The sequence below is a fragment of the Euwallacea fornicatus genome, chromosome 8 (genome assembly GCF_040115645.1).
Source record: "Euwallacea fornicatus isolate EFF26 chromosome 8, ASM4011564v1, whole genome shotgun sequence".
NCBI lineage: Eukaryota > Metazoa > Arthropoda > Insecta > Coleoptera > Curculionidae > Euwallacea > Euwallacea fornicatus.
This window is the reverse complement of record NC_089548.1, coordinates 4,834,264-4,848,551: the sequence shown is the minus strand read 5'-3', so window position 1 is coordinate 4,848,551 and position 14,288 is coordinate 4,834,264. Positions and strand designations below refer to the sequence as shown.

The following is a 14,288-nucleotide window of genomic DNA, read 5'->3' as shown; positions in this document are numbered from 1 at the left end:
GTAGAAATTAAGCCCAAAACATCTAGTGATTCACATCCATAAATGCTTTAAGCAGAATAAATGCGCAGCCGTCTGTTTTGATTAATGGTCACGAGCAAATCAACCATTTTTGAAACAGCAAATGCTGTGCGATACAGTAAGAACAGACTAGAAAAGTGGCTGGACCTTCTGCGAGAGTTTCATATCTAACCCAAATGCTTAACTTTCGACCTATTGTGAAAGACTCACTTGTATATTATCGAGGAGGTGAGTAAACATCGTTGTTATATTGAGGTAATTTTTATATTCCGGCGTCTATTTTTCGATAATTGCTAACAAATATGTAGCTCCGTTGGTCTGTTGCTGAATCAGGCATATTATATTGCCGAAAAAAAACGTCTTGTGATGCTTTTGATATTTTAAAGTCAAATTGACGTTCACAAAATAGATGGCAAAGGCAGTACATTTTCAAATTGCTATCACAAAGTGGAAAATGGTCAAAAGGGGAAGATAGCGGAAATGTCAAATTTGTATAGCTCTAGTCAAATTGGTTTCAAATGTTTGTTTCATTATACGCTTTGTTCCGCTTTTAGTAATTTGGCAGTAAGCGACATAATCTAAATTTTTTAAACTTTGACAAGTAATAAAGAAATTCCGCTTGTATATAAGCTTTTAATTTAAAAATTTGAGTGATGAGGTAAAGAAAAAATCATGACCATTCGAAACATTTCGGATTCTAACGTTTCACGCAGAATAAACATTTTTACCAAACACGTTTCTGCCCTGACATGAACCTGACTTCAAATCATCGACGTCCGAAGATACTGAACGTGTCCTTAGTAAAATGCAGATGTTGACAGACCCATCCAGTGACATTTGATGGAACTATTTGTTTTGATTTTGATGTTTTTCTCAAAAAATCTCAATGAATTAAGTAATATATTTCCTCAAGTTTTCGATTAACAGCTGCTTTAATTAAACAGGATTTAAAAATTATGCTTTCAACATAATTCTTTAATAATAGTCCTACAAAATACCAAAACAATAAATATACATTTTTCAAAATGTGCAATAAAATTATTGAAAGCATACTGAAGAATTGAAAATGGAAACTTGAAACAGGTAAGTGTGATCAATCACCGTGAAAATTTCAATTATTGCTCAACAGGTTGATTTTATGCTTCCTCATTCTACAGAATCATGAAATAATAACATGTTTATGTAATGCAAGTTATCTTTCTTGCTTGTTACAAGCTTTCAACCTCAACACCACTGGCTTAAGCCAAAGATTTAAAAAAACTACTACTTTGCCATGGACGACTACAAATTTCTCTTCAAAGTAGTCCTGGTAGGTAATGCAGGAGTAGGCAAAACTTGCCTAGTTAGGAGGTTCACTCAAGGCTTATTTCCACCTGGGCAAGGGGCCACCATTGGTGTAGATTTCATGATTAAAACTGTAGAAGTTGGGAATGAAAAAATCAAGGTATGTAGCTCCTGCAACCTTATTTATATACGTTGAGAGAATATATGCAAGTTTCCATTTATATAGTTTGACTTGAGATTGAAATGAGAAAAGTATTCTTTGCTACAAATTAATTTTTGCTATTAGTTACAAATATGGGACACTGCGGGTCAAGAGAGGTTCCGCTCAATCACACAGAGCTACTACCGTTCAGCTCATGCCCTTATATTGGTCTATGATATATCTTGCCAGCCAACATTTGATTGTTTACCAGACTGGTTGCGAGAAATTGAGGAATATGCTAGCAGTAGGGTCCTTAGAGTTTTAGTGGGGAATAAAATTGACAGAGATGACAGGGAAATTCCCAAGCAAGTAGGGGAGGAGTTTGCTGAAAGACATAACATGTATTTCCTGGAAACATCAGCAAAAGAGTCTGATAATGTGGAGAAATTGTTCATGCAGATTGCTGAGGATTTAATGAAGGTAAGTTAAGTTTTACAGATTTGCATGTTAGAATGTACATATGAGGGGTTTTTGAATTGTGGTATCAAAATGAAATAGGTGATAGATAATTGGGAAATAAGTCCAGTTTGATTAACAACCTAATGAATTATTTCAGTTACAGTGTTAGAATTTTAAAATTTGGTCCTGTTGTGTTTTAACTTGGGTCTAAGCCAAGGTCAAAGTGAAAGCCCAGGAAATTTAATGACAGTTGTTTTAGATTAGAGATTTAAATTGGTGTTTTCAGAGTTCAGGTTAAGAATACTATTGTTGCATTAAATATTCATTGATATTCTTACTCTAATATACTCATATTAGGATTTCTAAGAGGCAACAAGCACCAAACTGTCATATGTTCCTGTCACAGGTGATTGGCACACAGATTAAACACAAGAGGACTGAGTATGAGCCTCTGGGGCTCCTATGACTTTGATCAGCATATTTAGAAACAGTATATAAGTTATCAAACTGGACTTATTTAAATGGTTTATGAACCATTTTATTTTGGTAAAACAATTCATAATCAGTTTATATGTTTTGTATTACAGCAAGCCAGAATGACCAATTCTCCAAGGTATGATGCCAATAGCTATAATGTCGAGCCTTCAACATCAGAATCTAGCTGTTGTAGTAGGTTAAATTAAGCAGTTTGCAACATTTAGTGGCTAGAGTAATTTCGTGGTTGATTTTAAAGCGGGCTATGTGCAGTATCTCTAACATCTTTGGTGTGTAGGAATTTCCAATTTACTGTTAGTTGTACCCACACATTACCATGTGTTTGGATGCATATTACTTTACCATTAAATTGTTAAAGATCATTGTTGATTTAAACTAAGTCTAGTATAAGTTTTAAAACTAATAATGAGCTTGAATGTTTCTAGTATGGTTGGTTAAATGGGACAGAATAAACTAAAATGTTCTGTTGTGTACTAAAGTTTGATATGCTTAAATGTTATTGTTGACTTGACTGGATATACTTTGGTAAGATGCTGCTATTTGTTTTATAAGGCTTTTGCTTCACACACAATTTTCTAATACATTTAAAGGGAAATTTAATTGTTTCTCTATAGACGAAGGTTGATTTGGAAAATAGCCAAGTGTGACTTAAATTTGAAAGTGAATTTGATTTAATGAAACTATAATTTATCAGTGAAGTAAAGAACCAAATATACATTTTATCCGAATGATTCTTCATGTTCATATCACAAAAGTTATAGTGGAAATACGAGAGTATTTTTTTGAATTTATATTGTGGATCGATGTTATTATTACTGTCCTGCCCTACTATTTTTACGTATCTACATTTTCTAGTCGTTTGAGAAACAGGCATTCCATGATTTTTGGTATTAAGTTTTTATTAAAAATAGGTATATATGCGGGTTTACTATATTACTGAGCAGATCCTTTAAAGCTGAGTTGTTGAATTATGCCTTATACTCGGTTTCGCAGTGACTGCACACAACAAATTAATTTATATCAAATTGCTGTTATTTTGTATGCACTGCATTTGTTGTGAATATCTAAACTTACGAGGATCGAAGGATAGGTGAACTGGCTTTTTGCCACGATTCAATAACTCAGCCTAAAGGCCACTGAATCAAAGTTCTTGCAATTTTAGCTAGAAGATAATTTTGATCGAATATGACGCAACTGACCAATGGTCTGTTCTTATTTCAATGTTGTATATTATATTCTTGGTAAATTTGCCAGGACTTTAATCTGTTCACACTTAATGGTATTGGTTTTCAGATGAATCCAAATGATGTATGTAGTAGTAGTTAATTTGATAGCTTGATATGGTTTACCATACACTTAATGACTTTAAATATACATAGTTTTTCAAATTGAGATTTGAATCAGTTGCGAACGTACTTAGTTTTAACTTAAATAGACATCTATATTTTTATATTTATTTATTGTTTCATGGTGCAGGTGGGCTTTATAAAAATTTTCTAACTTTAATAAGCCAAAGATTTTACTATAATAAATTTTGCCAAAACTCATATTTTTTTCTTTCCGGAAATTTATAATTTTAATAAACAAGGTATTGAAATACAAGTGAAATCTATATATGACCAGATCATCAGTATCAATTTTCTCCTATTGTGTTGACTTCTGTTGGTTAATGTATAATTTTGCCTTTAATGCATTAATTTTTCCTCTATTATATTTGAACTTTTGATATTATATTCACACGTTTGATGAAATCCAGTCCCTATACTTTTATACTGTTTAACAGGTCGACTTAAAAGTAAATGTAAACCTTTAAGGGTCATATTCATTATACGGTATGTGTTAAAATTTGAAAATGGTTCTCAATGATTTCTTTAAAATTCTTAAGGTTGAAAGATAATTACTTCAAGTTCGGGGAAGTACTATTAAGGAAATATACGATATCACCTCTCAGGTTGGAGTTGATAATTTGCCGGCGGTAAGTACTTAGTTGCTTTTGCGTTAGGCTTCCTTAAATTTTTAAAAACATTTTATTCCCCAAAGAAATGATCAATTTTCAGACCTATGTATGTTCTTAAGAGTAGTACTCTCACCAAATTTAAATTGGAGATCTGTAAACTCTAAGCTATAAAGAACATTTTTAAAGTTTAATATCGTGTATTTACAAAACACTTTTTAACAAATTTTTAAAAGTATATTAAAAATATATATATAAAAACTATAACAAAATCCTCAAAAATTAAAATCCATTCATATATAGAACTGTAAGATATAATATCGTACATATGTGCATTCACATATTCGGTAAATATAATAATCTAAAATTATTCTGTATAACTAAACTTCTCAATTGCCAACAGCTTTTTTGTAAAATTAAACAATTTTTCCTGGAGTTCCAGGTTCATAGCTCGATTACTTGGGTCCACTACTACACAATTATGTATGTACGTCCCTCCTTTTCCCTCTAGATCTTCCGAAAGACAAGCGTGAATTATCGGATAGGCGCCTTGTTCGGGTGTCTAAAATAAAATTTCATGATATTTTACAAAATCCAAATCCAAAAACAACACCAACCTTAAAGAATAATGAAGGCATCCAGGGAGCTATGGTTTTCAAATTTGTGTCGTTAAACAAATCTGTATTTACCACTCCGGGATGGACTGAATGCACTTGAACGTGCACCCCCTCTTTAATTAGGAGGTTATTTAAATAATTAGAAAATAAAATTTGCGCTAGTTTGGATTGGGCATAGGCCTCAGCTGGAATGTACTGAGTCCTGGAAGTCACTGAATGTATTCAGTATAGTTGTTAATTACGTATTCAACTGTAGTTACCTAAAATTAATGTCTTCAAAATTGATTTCTCCCACAACGTGAGCGCATGAAGAAACATTAATTATCCTAGATTGAGCTTTGGCTGCACCCGCTTTTTTCAAAGCAGGCAAAAGCAGATAAGTGAGCAAAAAGTGGCCTAAATAGTTGGTAATAAATTGCGATTCATAGCCGTCCCTGGATTCCACGTGAGGCCCAAACATTATTCCAGCTATTGAACATGAAACAACTAATTTGATAACTACCCTTTAACCAGATTATAAACTATACTATTACCGTTATTAATTAGATAATCAATTTTATCATGTCTCTTGCTGGCTTCTTTGGCAAAGTTTTTTACTGAATCTAGAACGCTTATGTCTAACTGAAGCACTTCCATATTTCCAGAGGAGATACCTTCTTGCCTAAACTTTTGTAGTAGGCTTTCACCTAGTTGCAAGTTTCTACAACCTTTAAAGCAGGGCAGAATTATGTCTAAATATCCTGCTGTAATCTTACCTACGATTACAGTAATATCACACTTTAGAAGCATTTTAATAACTTCCAATCCAATTCCTCTGGTACCACCTGTTATAACTGCGATTTTACCATTTCGTAAGGGAAGATCTATAAGCAAACATTTTCTGCTGTTCCAGCACATTAAGGATAAACTTACTAGCTTTATTATATTTCTTCATAAGGAAATCCTGCATCAAATACTTAGACCCTACGGCATTATACAGGACTTCATATTTGGCTTCCCTCATTATTAACTTAAGAGGCTTCTTTGATCGTAGAATCGCTATAGTGGTGGCACAAGCAATTACCAGCAGCCCGACCGCTATTATCATGATGACGGCTATTTTCGAAAAGTTCTAAAAAAATTTTATCCAAAAAAATCCTCGTCGTGCTGTTACATTGCTTAAATAAATTGTGGCACTGCAAGAAATAACATAACTGTTATAGTTTGTGCAACACACTTTCTTAACAACGAGGTACTTTCTCTTTAAGATGGTGTTGCGCGTGGTAGCTACATTTAAATAATACGGCGGCAAATTTAAGTTACTTTTGAATGTCTTAAGATCAAGTTAATTTTTGATAATTCCACAAAATCAAATAATTAAATATAGAATTCAAGGAGAGGAATAATTTATTATCAAAATATTATATTTATCAAATATTTTCCACCCAATGTCCTCAATAATAATTTTTTGGCTGTTTTACTAAGATATGCTCAGGGTTGTTCCGTATATTTGGACAGCCCCTACTATTTTCATTATAAAACAAAAAAAAACTTTAAGTACATATTTAATATAATCTATACGAAAATATTCTAAATCGTCAAAAAAATGTTTCATAGCAAAAAACATAAATATCGCAAAGTTACGAAAGTAAACAAAGTCGGTAAATTTAAAATGGAACCGCCTCTACATTATATGCAAATTCGATAGATCTTCATTTTCTAATATACAGGGTTTCCATTTAACAGCCACTCGGAGTCCTACGAGTTTATTAGTAATTTCAGGAAAAAATCAATTATGGGGGATGTATATGAGGTTAATACAGGTGTTACTAAAATTTGAAATTAGTGACAATCTTATAAGGGTCCCAAAAAAGCGAGGTCTCATAAAATATAAGACTAGATTAATTTTGGCCTTATTGCTGCGCATTCACATATCTGGTCTTTAAGGCTGCAAACCAGAAGTTTTTCTTTTTTCCTTGTCATTAAAGAAAAACTGTATATCGAATTTGCATCTCTGTCTACCTTTCAAATCAGAAATTAAGTGTTTGCAGACTTGCGATTGTATGAATTTTTTGTAGTACTTTTAAAAGTTCTATTAATGGTGAAAGTTATCTTGAAAAGGCTGGAATACCTTCTATATGTGTTATTTGAAGAAGGGTTTGGATATTCACTTTAAAATGCCTCTCTCAGATTTTTAAAAAGTTTTTATATCAAACTCAGATTTATTTGATCTTGAGGTATTTCGTTGACAGTTTGCACAGGGTCAGCAAATTTTGATGCTTATATGGGACATATCTGTAATTATAGGGGATGGAGAAAAATTAACAAAACACTCTTAATGTCTTTTTTTGGAAATGAGTCCAATGACACCTAAATCAAATACGACTTATATTTCAAACAATAAAATTATGTAATAATTGAAATACTGATCAAATTATAAAAAATTCCTTATTAAAGTGTTCTAATAATGTAACCATCATATTTATACAACCAATATAACTAAACAAAATGATGCTTTATAATGATTTTCGTTTTATTTATAATTTCCTACACACAACTAATACAGGATTTTACTCTTCCTCTAGTGTTATTACCATTATCATACATGTCGTCCCATTTACTTTCATTACGATTGCACCTAATATATTTTCATTGAAACTTTGAACGAAGAAGATTTTTATTACTCTCAACAGTCTTATTACATGTTCATAATATTTATATGATGAAATAATAAAAAAAATAAAAGAACAATTAAAGATTAAAATTTTAAAGCAAATCATAACCTCATTCCGTTTTTCCAGACTGACAGGGAGTGTCAAATTCTAAAACAAAAAACAATCGTTCCTGTCGCAACAGAAGGTTGCCATTGGGCCTTTGTGAATTTTACATTCGTGACGTAATTTACCCTCGCCAATAACGGCTGATCGACAAAAAAACTTTAAGTAGATGTTGACACATTAAAGATATGTTGGTATCGAGCTGTTTGATATACATATGCATGTTTGATGGTAAATAATAAATTGCTTAGTCAACGCTTTACATCTACCGTTCGCTGAGTATGGCCAGGCATTTTTTTAGTGATCAATGTTAACTATTTCCAAAAGCATCCATTTAAAATTGGTGTCTATAATTTTTTTCACTTTAAAGCTTCGAATTTATTGATAATATACTTACTTGTATCTCATTGCGTGCTACAAAGGAAAACAACCATCATATTGCCACATTGATGTGATTGCTTGAATTCGCAGTGAAACATGTAATTACAATGGAAGAGCAGTATATCAAGGCGATTTCAACGTCCTTTACACGCTTATTTGGACAACTATAATAAATTTTATAGTCTTTCACTATTTAAGAGTTTATGATTAGTTGTATTTTAATAAATTATCATAACTAATGCATTTTTACCAAGGAATAAGATAATATAAAATAAACAAGTTTAACGCAAACACAATTGTTTTATTTTGGTAACAAGAAACAAAATCACAACAAAGGAAATACTCAAGGTACAATATAATAATAATAATAGTAATACTTATTTATTTTCTTACGGACTAAGGGTGGTAATTAGAAATTATTTCACACCAAAAGAACAGAGTAGACAATATTGAAACTAAATCACAAGAACTGTGGCTATTATTGTATTTAACTGTATTATAGCTAATAAGAGTTAATCATCTTTTATCAAATATACAGCTATAAATAGGTCTCCAATAAAATGGGATCGCCATTAAAAGAGAAATCCACAGAAGTGCAAGTATAGAGAATATTATTTACACAGTGCAAAATGTACAAAATATCTACTTACAATAAATACAGTATAAGAAGTTGTAAGTGCATGACACATATAAGTTACATTTTTCAAGGGTTCCATATAAAAAAAATAAATTTAATAAAGAAATTCGTAAAATTCAATGTTTGGGTCTCAGTTTATGATTAAGCAGCCCAAAACAAAAAGAAGTCTTGGTTTTCTGAGGGCCACAATACATTAATATGATACCCATAAGTACAACAATTAAAAAATAATTAATATTACATATCACATAGGTACTTCACATTCAGATTTTAAAATTGGTTTTCAGACACCATTAACCCGCAAGTCAGTATTTATTAATTAGGCATCAAACATCAATTTATACCCTGTCACCAGACAAAAATATTAGTATTTAATTCGGATGTCACAAAAAAAAATCTATGCCTGGAAGACCTCAGTACCAGGAATCACTTTATTGATTTGGCTTGCGGGAAGTAAAAAATCCTGCTCAAAGCATTATAAATAATTTTGGCCTGATCCACAAAACGTTCACAATTTGCTTTGAGGTAGATTTTCCACAAATTTAGGAAACATGTCTATGTCATAACATGACTATCTTGTAAAACAAAATAAATTATATGACTAGCTAAATTACCAAATATTATCTGTCAGTGACAGCAAAACCATGTTTAAAAATTACCAAGTCTTTCTCAGTGAAGTCTAAAAATGCTGTAAAATGGAATGCTATATTTGACAAAACGACCATGTACTCTGAAGCAGCAAAGAGTGAATATACTGGAAAAGAAGTAATTCAAAAATATTTTAAAAAGTTAACAGATATAACTTACTGTATGGTTCACACATGGAATTGTGTCTCATGAAGAAGTAGACAGCTAATGTAATAAAGGTAAAGTTTGTAATCATGCATCGCTTCTTCCACACTAAACTGTGGCGATGTGGTCTTTTATACCTTCCTTGGAGGATGCAAATTAAAAACATATATACTTCAGATACCAAAATGAATGTTACAAAAGCTTTTTCATGGACAGCTAAAAGGCATAAACTGAGAACTTCTGATTGTTAATCAGTTAAATGCTTACCATAAAACTTTGACGAGGTGAAAAAAGACAATGTAATCAGTGATATATTTTCTACAATATTTAGTATGAAAGCTATATATCCCATCCACATATTCTGGGAATTTAACATCTTGTGGTGATGGTTTAGATATTCTCTGGCTACAAGGATCCGAGGGAGCAATTGCAATGTTATCGCAGTCTGCCAAATCTCTCTCTGTGGCGAAAAATTCCCTATTGCCGCGGATATCGACGGCAAAATGTTGTAAACTTGGCAGTGAGTGTATGTGGCATTTTCAAAGTTAAAAATCACAGAATACACTATGCAAAACACGAACGCCAACAAGGGGAAACACATCACCAATACGATGACCTTCGAGAAGGAAACCCTTATATTGGGGAGGTACTCATATTCATTGTAAATTAAAGCGTACTGTGTTTTACCAGGGCTCATTATCGATGTACCGAGTTCAATTTATAATTGAAGGGTAAAACTCGATATCAAAACATTTTCTTTGTGTTGTGTTTGTAAATGGTGGGTTAGAAAGTGAGGTTGTGGCGTGGCCAAGTGGTAGCTGGCACTGTCAAGTTGTAAACGGTCGCCGCCTTTTCGGAAGTGGTGATAAATCGAACGGCGGTTCAATATGTGGTGATTAAAAATACGTATAAATGTAGGACGTTTGTGACATCATAAGATTATTAGTTGTGTTGAATTTTTGACTTCAGAAAGGATTACCGAAATAAAATATTATTAGGTTTATTCAATAATTGTATTATTTTTGCCTAGTTATCGTTTCCTCACCTCCCCTTTACAATCCGAAACTTTTTTCAATATATCACTAAGATGTTAAATTATTTTTCTAAATTGAAAGAAAAAATGAAAATTAAAAAAATTTTGGGGTGGTAAAATAGGGCCTGATTTTAGAAACTTGAACCCTATGTGGGCAAAGCATAATGTATTACAAATACTCCACGTTTGAACTAAATATGCGAAAATTATACGTGTTGTAAGGAAAAAATAAAATATAAATTTTATAGTCTGCATATTAAAAACGAAGTGTTTTTGGACTTATATTTATATCCATTTTGTTCTACATTTTTAGACAGAGAATACATTGATAAATAATTGAGCATTAGTTCTGGAATACACCCTCTATACGGGGTGTCCGTTTCTGGAGCTCAATCATGAGGTTCTCGCTAATCGTAAAAGATACGAAGTCGGGTAAATGGGGGCAAAATTCTGCAATATGGAATTCAAGAATATTCCGTTTCAAAATTTGAGAAATTTCAATGACTTTCGAAGGTATTCGATAAAAAAAAAATTAAAACATAAACTTTTAAGTCGCACAACAGAGAATCGTGCGCGCTAGACCTAAGCTGTGTTGAGATACGCACCTTTTCGTTATACCAAACGATAGAGAACAGTTGCAATATCTATCACATTTTATCCTAAAATTGCAGATACTTCTTGCCTGCAGCAAGGTCTTAGAATTTAGAATCACCACTTTTCCTAATTACCTCTTATAATCGGGATAATCTATGAATTGAATTGAATTTAGTTTTTTACTTTTACAAAACATGCTTGGGTATTACGATTGTTTAGTACAATTACGCGTGAGATTATCAGGTACCCAGTGGTTCTGCATTGAACCATTTAAACACTGATCGTGCTGATAAAATATAAAAGAGACGAATTAAAAAACCATTATTGACATAGAAATCTATGGAAGTTTCAATAATGTCGGGCCTTTTATCTTAACACTTCATCTGCATATAAATAACGAACTAATTAGTTTATAAAATCACAATACTCATTTTTTTGGGTTAGTTAAGGCTTAGCCATGAATTTTCTGATACTGTTGACTATAGTTTGTTGCATCCGTTATTCCACCGCTTGCGTAAGTTACATATTCATTTAAACATTAACGTATGTTTATCTGGCCCTTATGTAGAATGGGTATTCCATTAAATTGTTAAAATATCAAAACTGCATCGAGGACAGCATAATCAAACTGCCAGAAAAGAATTTAACGATGGTACTGGACAAAGACTGTAACATATATAGTAGTGGCTGTATAGAGTTGGTGAAAGGGTTTAAAACAGCCAAGGTATCTAATTGGAGTTTTATGAGTCACCTTATACAGTTTTCTCGCATTTTAGGCAAAATACGTGGCAAAGAAACCCCCATTGCCAGTGATAGAGGGTGAACTCGACTTTTGTAAGATTAATGAGATGTTGCAAGCCAAATCGCCAGAGTTGGCCGCTGGTCTGAAGATGATGGGCATTCCAACCACGTGCCCCGTGGAGGCTGTAAGTAAAAGGGGATAAAAATTATTACTTGTTACAATGACTTAATTTTAGACTAAATTTTGTTCGGGGCCTGAGAATAAATTCAACATAACAAAGTACAAGAATCACATAGGAATGGCCGCAGGAACATCGGAACTTAGAGTCGAAATTGAGCATGACACTGGAAAAAGTTGTTTCGAGATCCAATCCAGTATTAGCAAAGCTAGAAAGGGCAGAACCTAATTTTACACATTTATTGTGCGCATAATATTCTGAAATATATAGTTTTCCAACTACATTGAAAGCCGAGTTTTAATTTAATGGTTTCCATATCGGACAATAATCGAGTTTCGTGGTAGTTGGGTGCTTTGGCGTTATTAATAGATTCAACAGAAAAACATTTACATATCAAGGTTCTTCGTACGTGTACTGTAGGATACATGAAGAGAGAGAGAGGCCACTTTAGCCGTCAATAAATTGTAAGATTGCGCCATATAAGTGCAGATAGTTGTCGCTTATGTGTTTTTAGAGCAGTAATTTACAGTTCGTATTAGAGATCGGGATCAAATTTGAACAAGGAACAGGAAGCAATTTATGTTGAAAAGACTTTGTTCGTGGGGTCTAATTGGTTTGCTTATCTTAAAGCGGCGCAGATGCACTGTTAATTCAATTTTTGCTTTGTCTAGCGATACGCGAACCTAATTTTGGAATCAATCCGAGACGGGTGCTCCCCGCGAACCCAAATTTGGGCAATATCTAATAACTTCCCATTCGACATCATTAAATTAAAGGTTATTTAAAGCGCAGACGTACTAGACTGGCGTAAATACAGGAAGATCGTTATTATGTTTGATTTGAACAGTTGTGAAATGCCACCACATTACGTTACGTATTGCGAAACGTTCGCTGCCACCAACGCACTAAGACGTCCGGTTTGATCGTGCTGGCACATGTCCACTAGCTGGGCTTGATACGTGCGCGAACCTGCGATTGGAAAATTGCAACTCGATCAATTTTCCTTGCGACTCCATTGCCGGAAGTTAAAATGCGCATCATTGGTACTATCACAGACCTCCACGCAATTGCTGCTCCTTAATCGCAGCTTTAACGAGAGAAATACATACGAGAAGAAAATGTCTGGCATGTTTTTCCCTTGAAGTGACAGGAAAATCTCCCTAGAATATTCTGTGGAAACTGCGAAACTGACTTCAGGTATTATTGCTCGCTAAAATTGCAATGGCGTCAGATCGGTTGGGGCGCGCAAGTAGGGGACACGTTCGGACGGGAAGAATTCTTCACCGAGACGTGCAAATTAACGTTTTGCCGATATACCTGTCAAGGGAAGATCTGCTTAGGAGATGTTTAGGAGACCCTCCGCAGAACGCCTATGAAAGTTAGAATGCTTTGGCGTTTTTTCTCTAAAATTGGCGTTTTATTCTCTAAAATTGACGTTTTATTCTCTAAAATTGGCGTTTTATTCTCTAAAATTTTAACCGCGTTTTTCTTGATATCCGAAATTTCGCACGCGATACGTGATTATTCGAAAACTACCTGATTGATTTCGGTTAAATTTTTAGAGAATGTTTTTTCCCTCATTGGCCCTTGCACGATCGTCTCGAATATTTTTTGTGTGACGCTATAAAGAAATTGCCGATAAAAAATTCTAAAGAAAACATTGCCTTTTTTGGAAGTTTCGGGAATTTTCGTTAGTTTTTAGATTCGCGCAAAGCGTATTTTTGTAAATTAACCATTTTTTTTTACCAAACGTTAAGGGGACACCCTGTACACAATAACCTACGGCAACGACAATAGCGTACGCCAATTGAAATACTAACGTAGGAGAATTAAAAACCTCTGCTTTAGGTTTTAAATGCCATTAACCGGCCTGATGGTAGGTGCTTCGTTCAATTCACTATGGAGCTTTTAATTTCCGTAATCGATCAGCGAGGAACTCAAGTTCAGGTTCAAGAGTACCAAACATCGAGAAGATGCTTTCCCTTCCACGCAAGCGGTCCGACGTAAAAAGTCGTCGTTTAAATTTTTCTGCAGACCACTTTTGCCGATCCTTTGCGTTTGTGATTTTTCCGTTGAAAGGCCGTGAAACTGTCCAAGCAAAAAAATCTCTGTTTGATCTCCTACGTGTTACGTTGAATTCAATCAAACACTTTGTCACCCCGTAAATCGTCCATTTTGCCGTTCACTTATTACGAACAAGCCATCA

At 33.5% G+C, this 14,288-nt stretch overlaps 4 protein-coding genes across 10 annotated transcripts; 2 read left to right on the top strand and 2 right to left on the bottom strand.

Moving 5' to 3' along the window:
* The first annotated feature begins 126 nt into the window (after positions 1 to 126).
* LOC136340714 (ras-related protein Rab-30-like) lies at positions 127 to 3,945 on the top strand. 4 transcript variants are annotated; one of them, XM_066285006.1, is made up of 4 exons: positions 127 to 246; positions 1,234 to 1,462; positions 1,589 to 1,924; positions 2,491 to 3,945. In XM_066285006.1, the coding sequence occupies exons 2-4, from the start codon at positions 1,292 to 1,294 to the stop codon at positions 2,584 to 2,586; spliced, it is 603 nt and encodes a 200-aa protein (XP_066141103.1). In that variant the 5' UTR covers positions 127 to 246; positions 1,234 to 1,291; the 3' UTR covers positions 2,587 to 3,945. The 4 variants fall into 4 exon arrangements, with proteins under 4 accessions (XP_066141103.1, XP_066141102.1, XP_066141101.1 ...); XM_066285005.1 differs by lacking the exon at positions 127 to 246 and adding an exon at positions 434 to 1,101; XM_066285004.1 differs by lacking the exon at positions 127 to 246 and adding an exon at positions 434 to 1,101 and having other exon boundaries at positions 1,176 to 1,462.
* Positions 3,946 to 4,350: 405 nt separating this feature from the next.
* On the top strand, positions 4,351 to 12,680 carry LOC136340711 (uncharacterized). 2 transcript variants are annotated; one of them, XM_066284995.1, is made up of 5 exons: positions 4,351 to 4,355; positions 11,618 to 11,676; positions 11,731 to 11,886; positions 11,939 to 12,088; positions 12,140 to 12,680. In XM_066284995.1, the coding sequence occupies exons 2-5, from the start codon at positions 11,620 to 11,622 to the stop codon at positions 12,308 to 12,310; spliced, it is 534 nt and encodes a 177-aa protein (XP_066141092.1). In that variant the 5' UTR covers positions 4,351 to 4,355; positions 11,618 to 11,619; the 3' UTR covers positions 12,311 to 12,680. The 2 variants fall into 2 exon arrangements, with proteins under 2 accessions (XP_066141092.1, XP_066141091.1); XM_066284994.1 differs by lacking the exon at positions 4,351 to 4,355 and having other exon boundaries at positions 11,489 to 11,676.
* On the bottom strand, positions 4,568 to 8,279 carry LOC136340709 (retinol dehydrogenase 12). Of its 3 annotated transcripts, none has more exons than XM_066284992.1 (7): positions 8,123 to 8,279; positions 5,882 to 6,080; positions 5,725 to 5,832; positions 5,503 to 5,676; positions 5,230 to 5,437; positions 4,970 to 5,171; positions 4,568 to 4,914 (listed from the first exon to the last, which is right to left on the bottom strand). In XM_066284992.1, the coding sequence occupies exons 2-7, from the start codon at positions 6,054 to 6,056 to the stop codon at positions 4,720 to 4,722; spliced, it is 1,062 nt and encodes a 353-aa protein (XP_066141089.1). In that variant the 5' UTR covers positions 6,057 to 6,080; positions 8,123 to 8,279; the 3' UTR covers positions 4,568 to 4,719. The 3 variants fall into 3 exon arrangements, with proteins under 3 accessions (XP_066141089.1, XP_066141087.1, XP_066141088.1); XM_066284990.1 differs by lacking the exon at positions 8,123 to 8,279 and adding an exon at positions 7,543 to 7,738; XM_066284991.1 differs by lacking the exon at positions 8,123 to 8,279 and having other exon boundaries at positions 5,882 to 6,345.
* On the bottom strand, positions 8,387 to 10,595 carry LOC136340710 (post-GPI attachment to proteins factor 2-like). The gene is made up of 3 exons (XM_066284993.1): positions 9,803 to 10,595; positions 9,551 to 9,751; positions 8,387 to 9,497 (listed from the first exon to the last, which is right to left on the bottom strand). Exons 1-3 carry the CDS (start codon positions 10,230 to 10,232, stop codon positions 9,364 to 9,366), a joined length of 765 nt encoding a protein of 254 aa, XP_066141090.1. The 5' UTR covers positions 10,233 to 10,595; the 3' UTR covers positions 8,387 to 9,363.
* Positions 12,681 to 14,288: the final 1,608 nt, after the last annotated feature.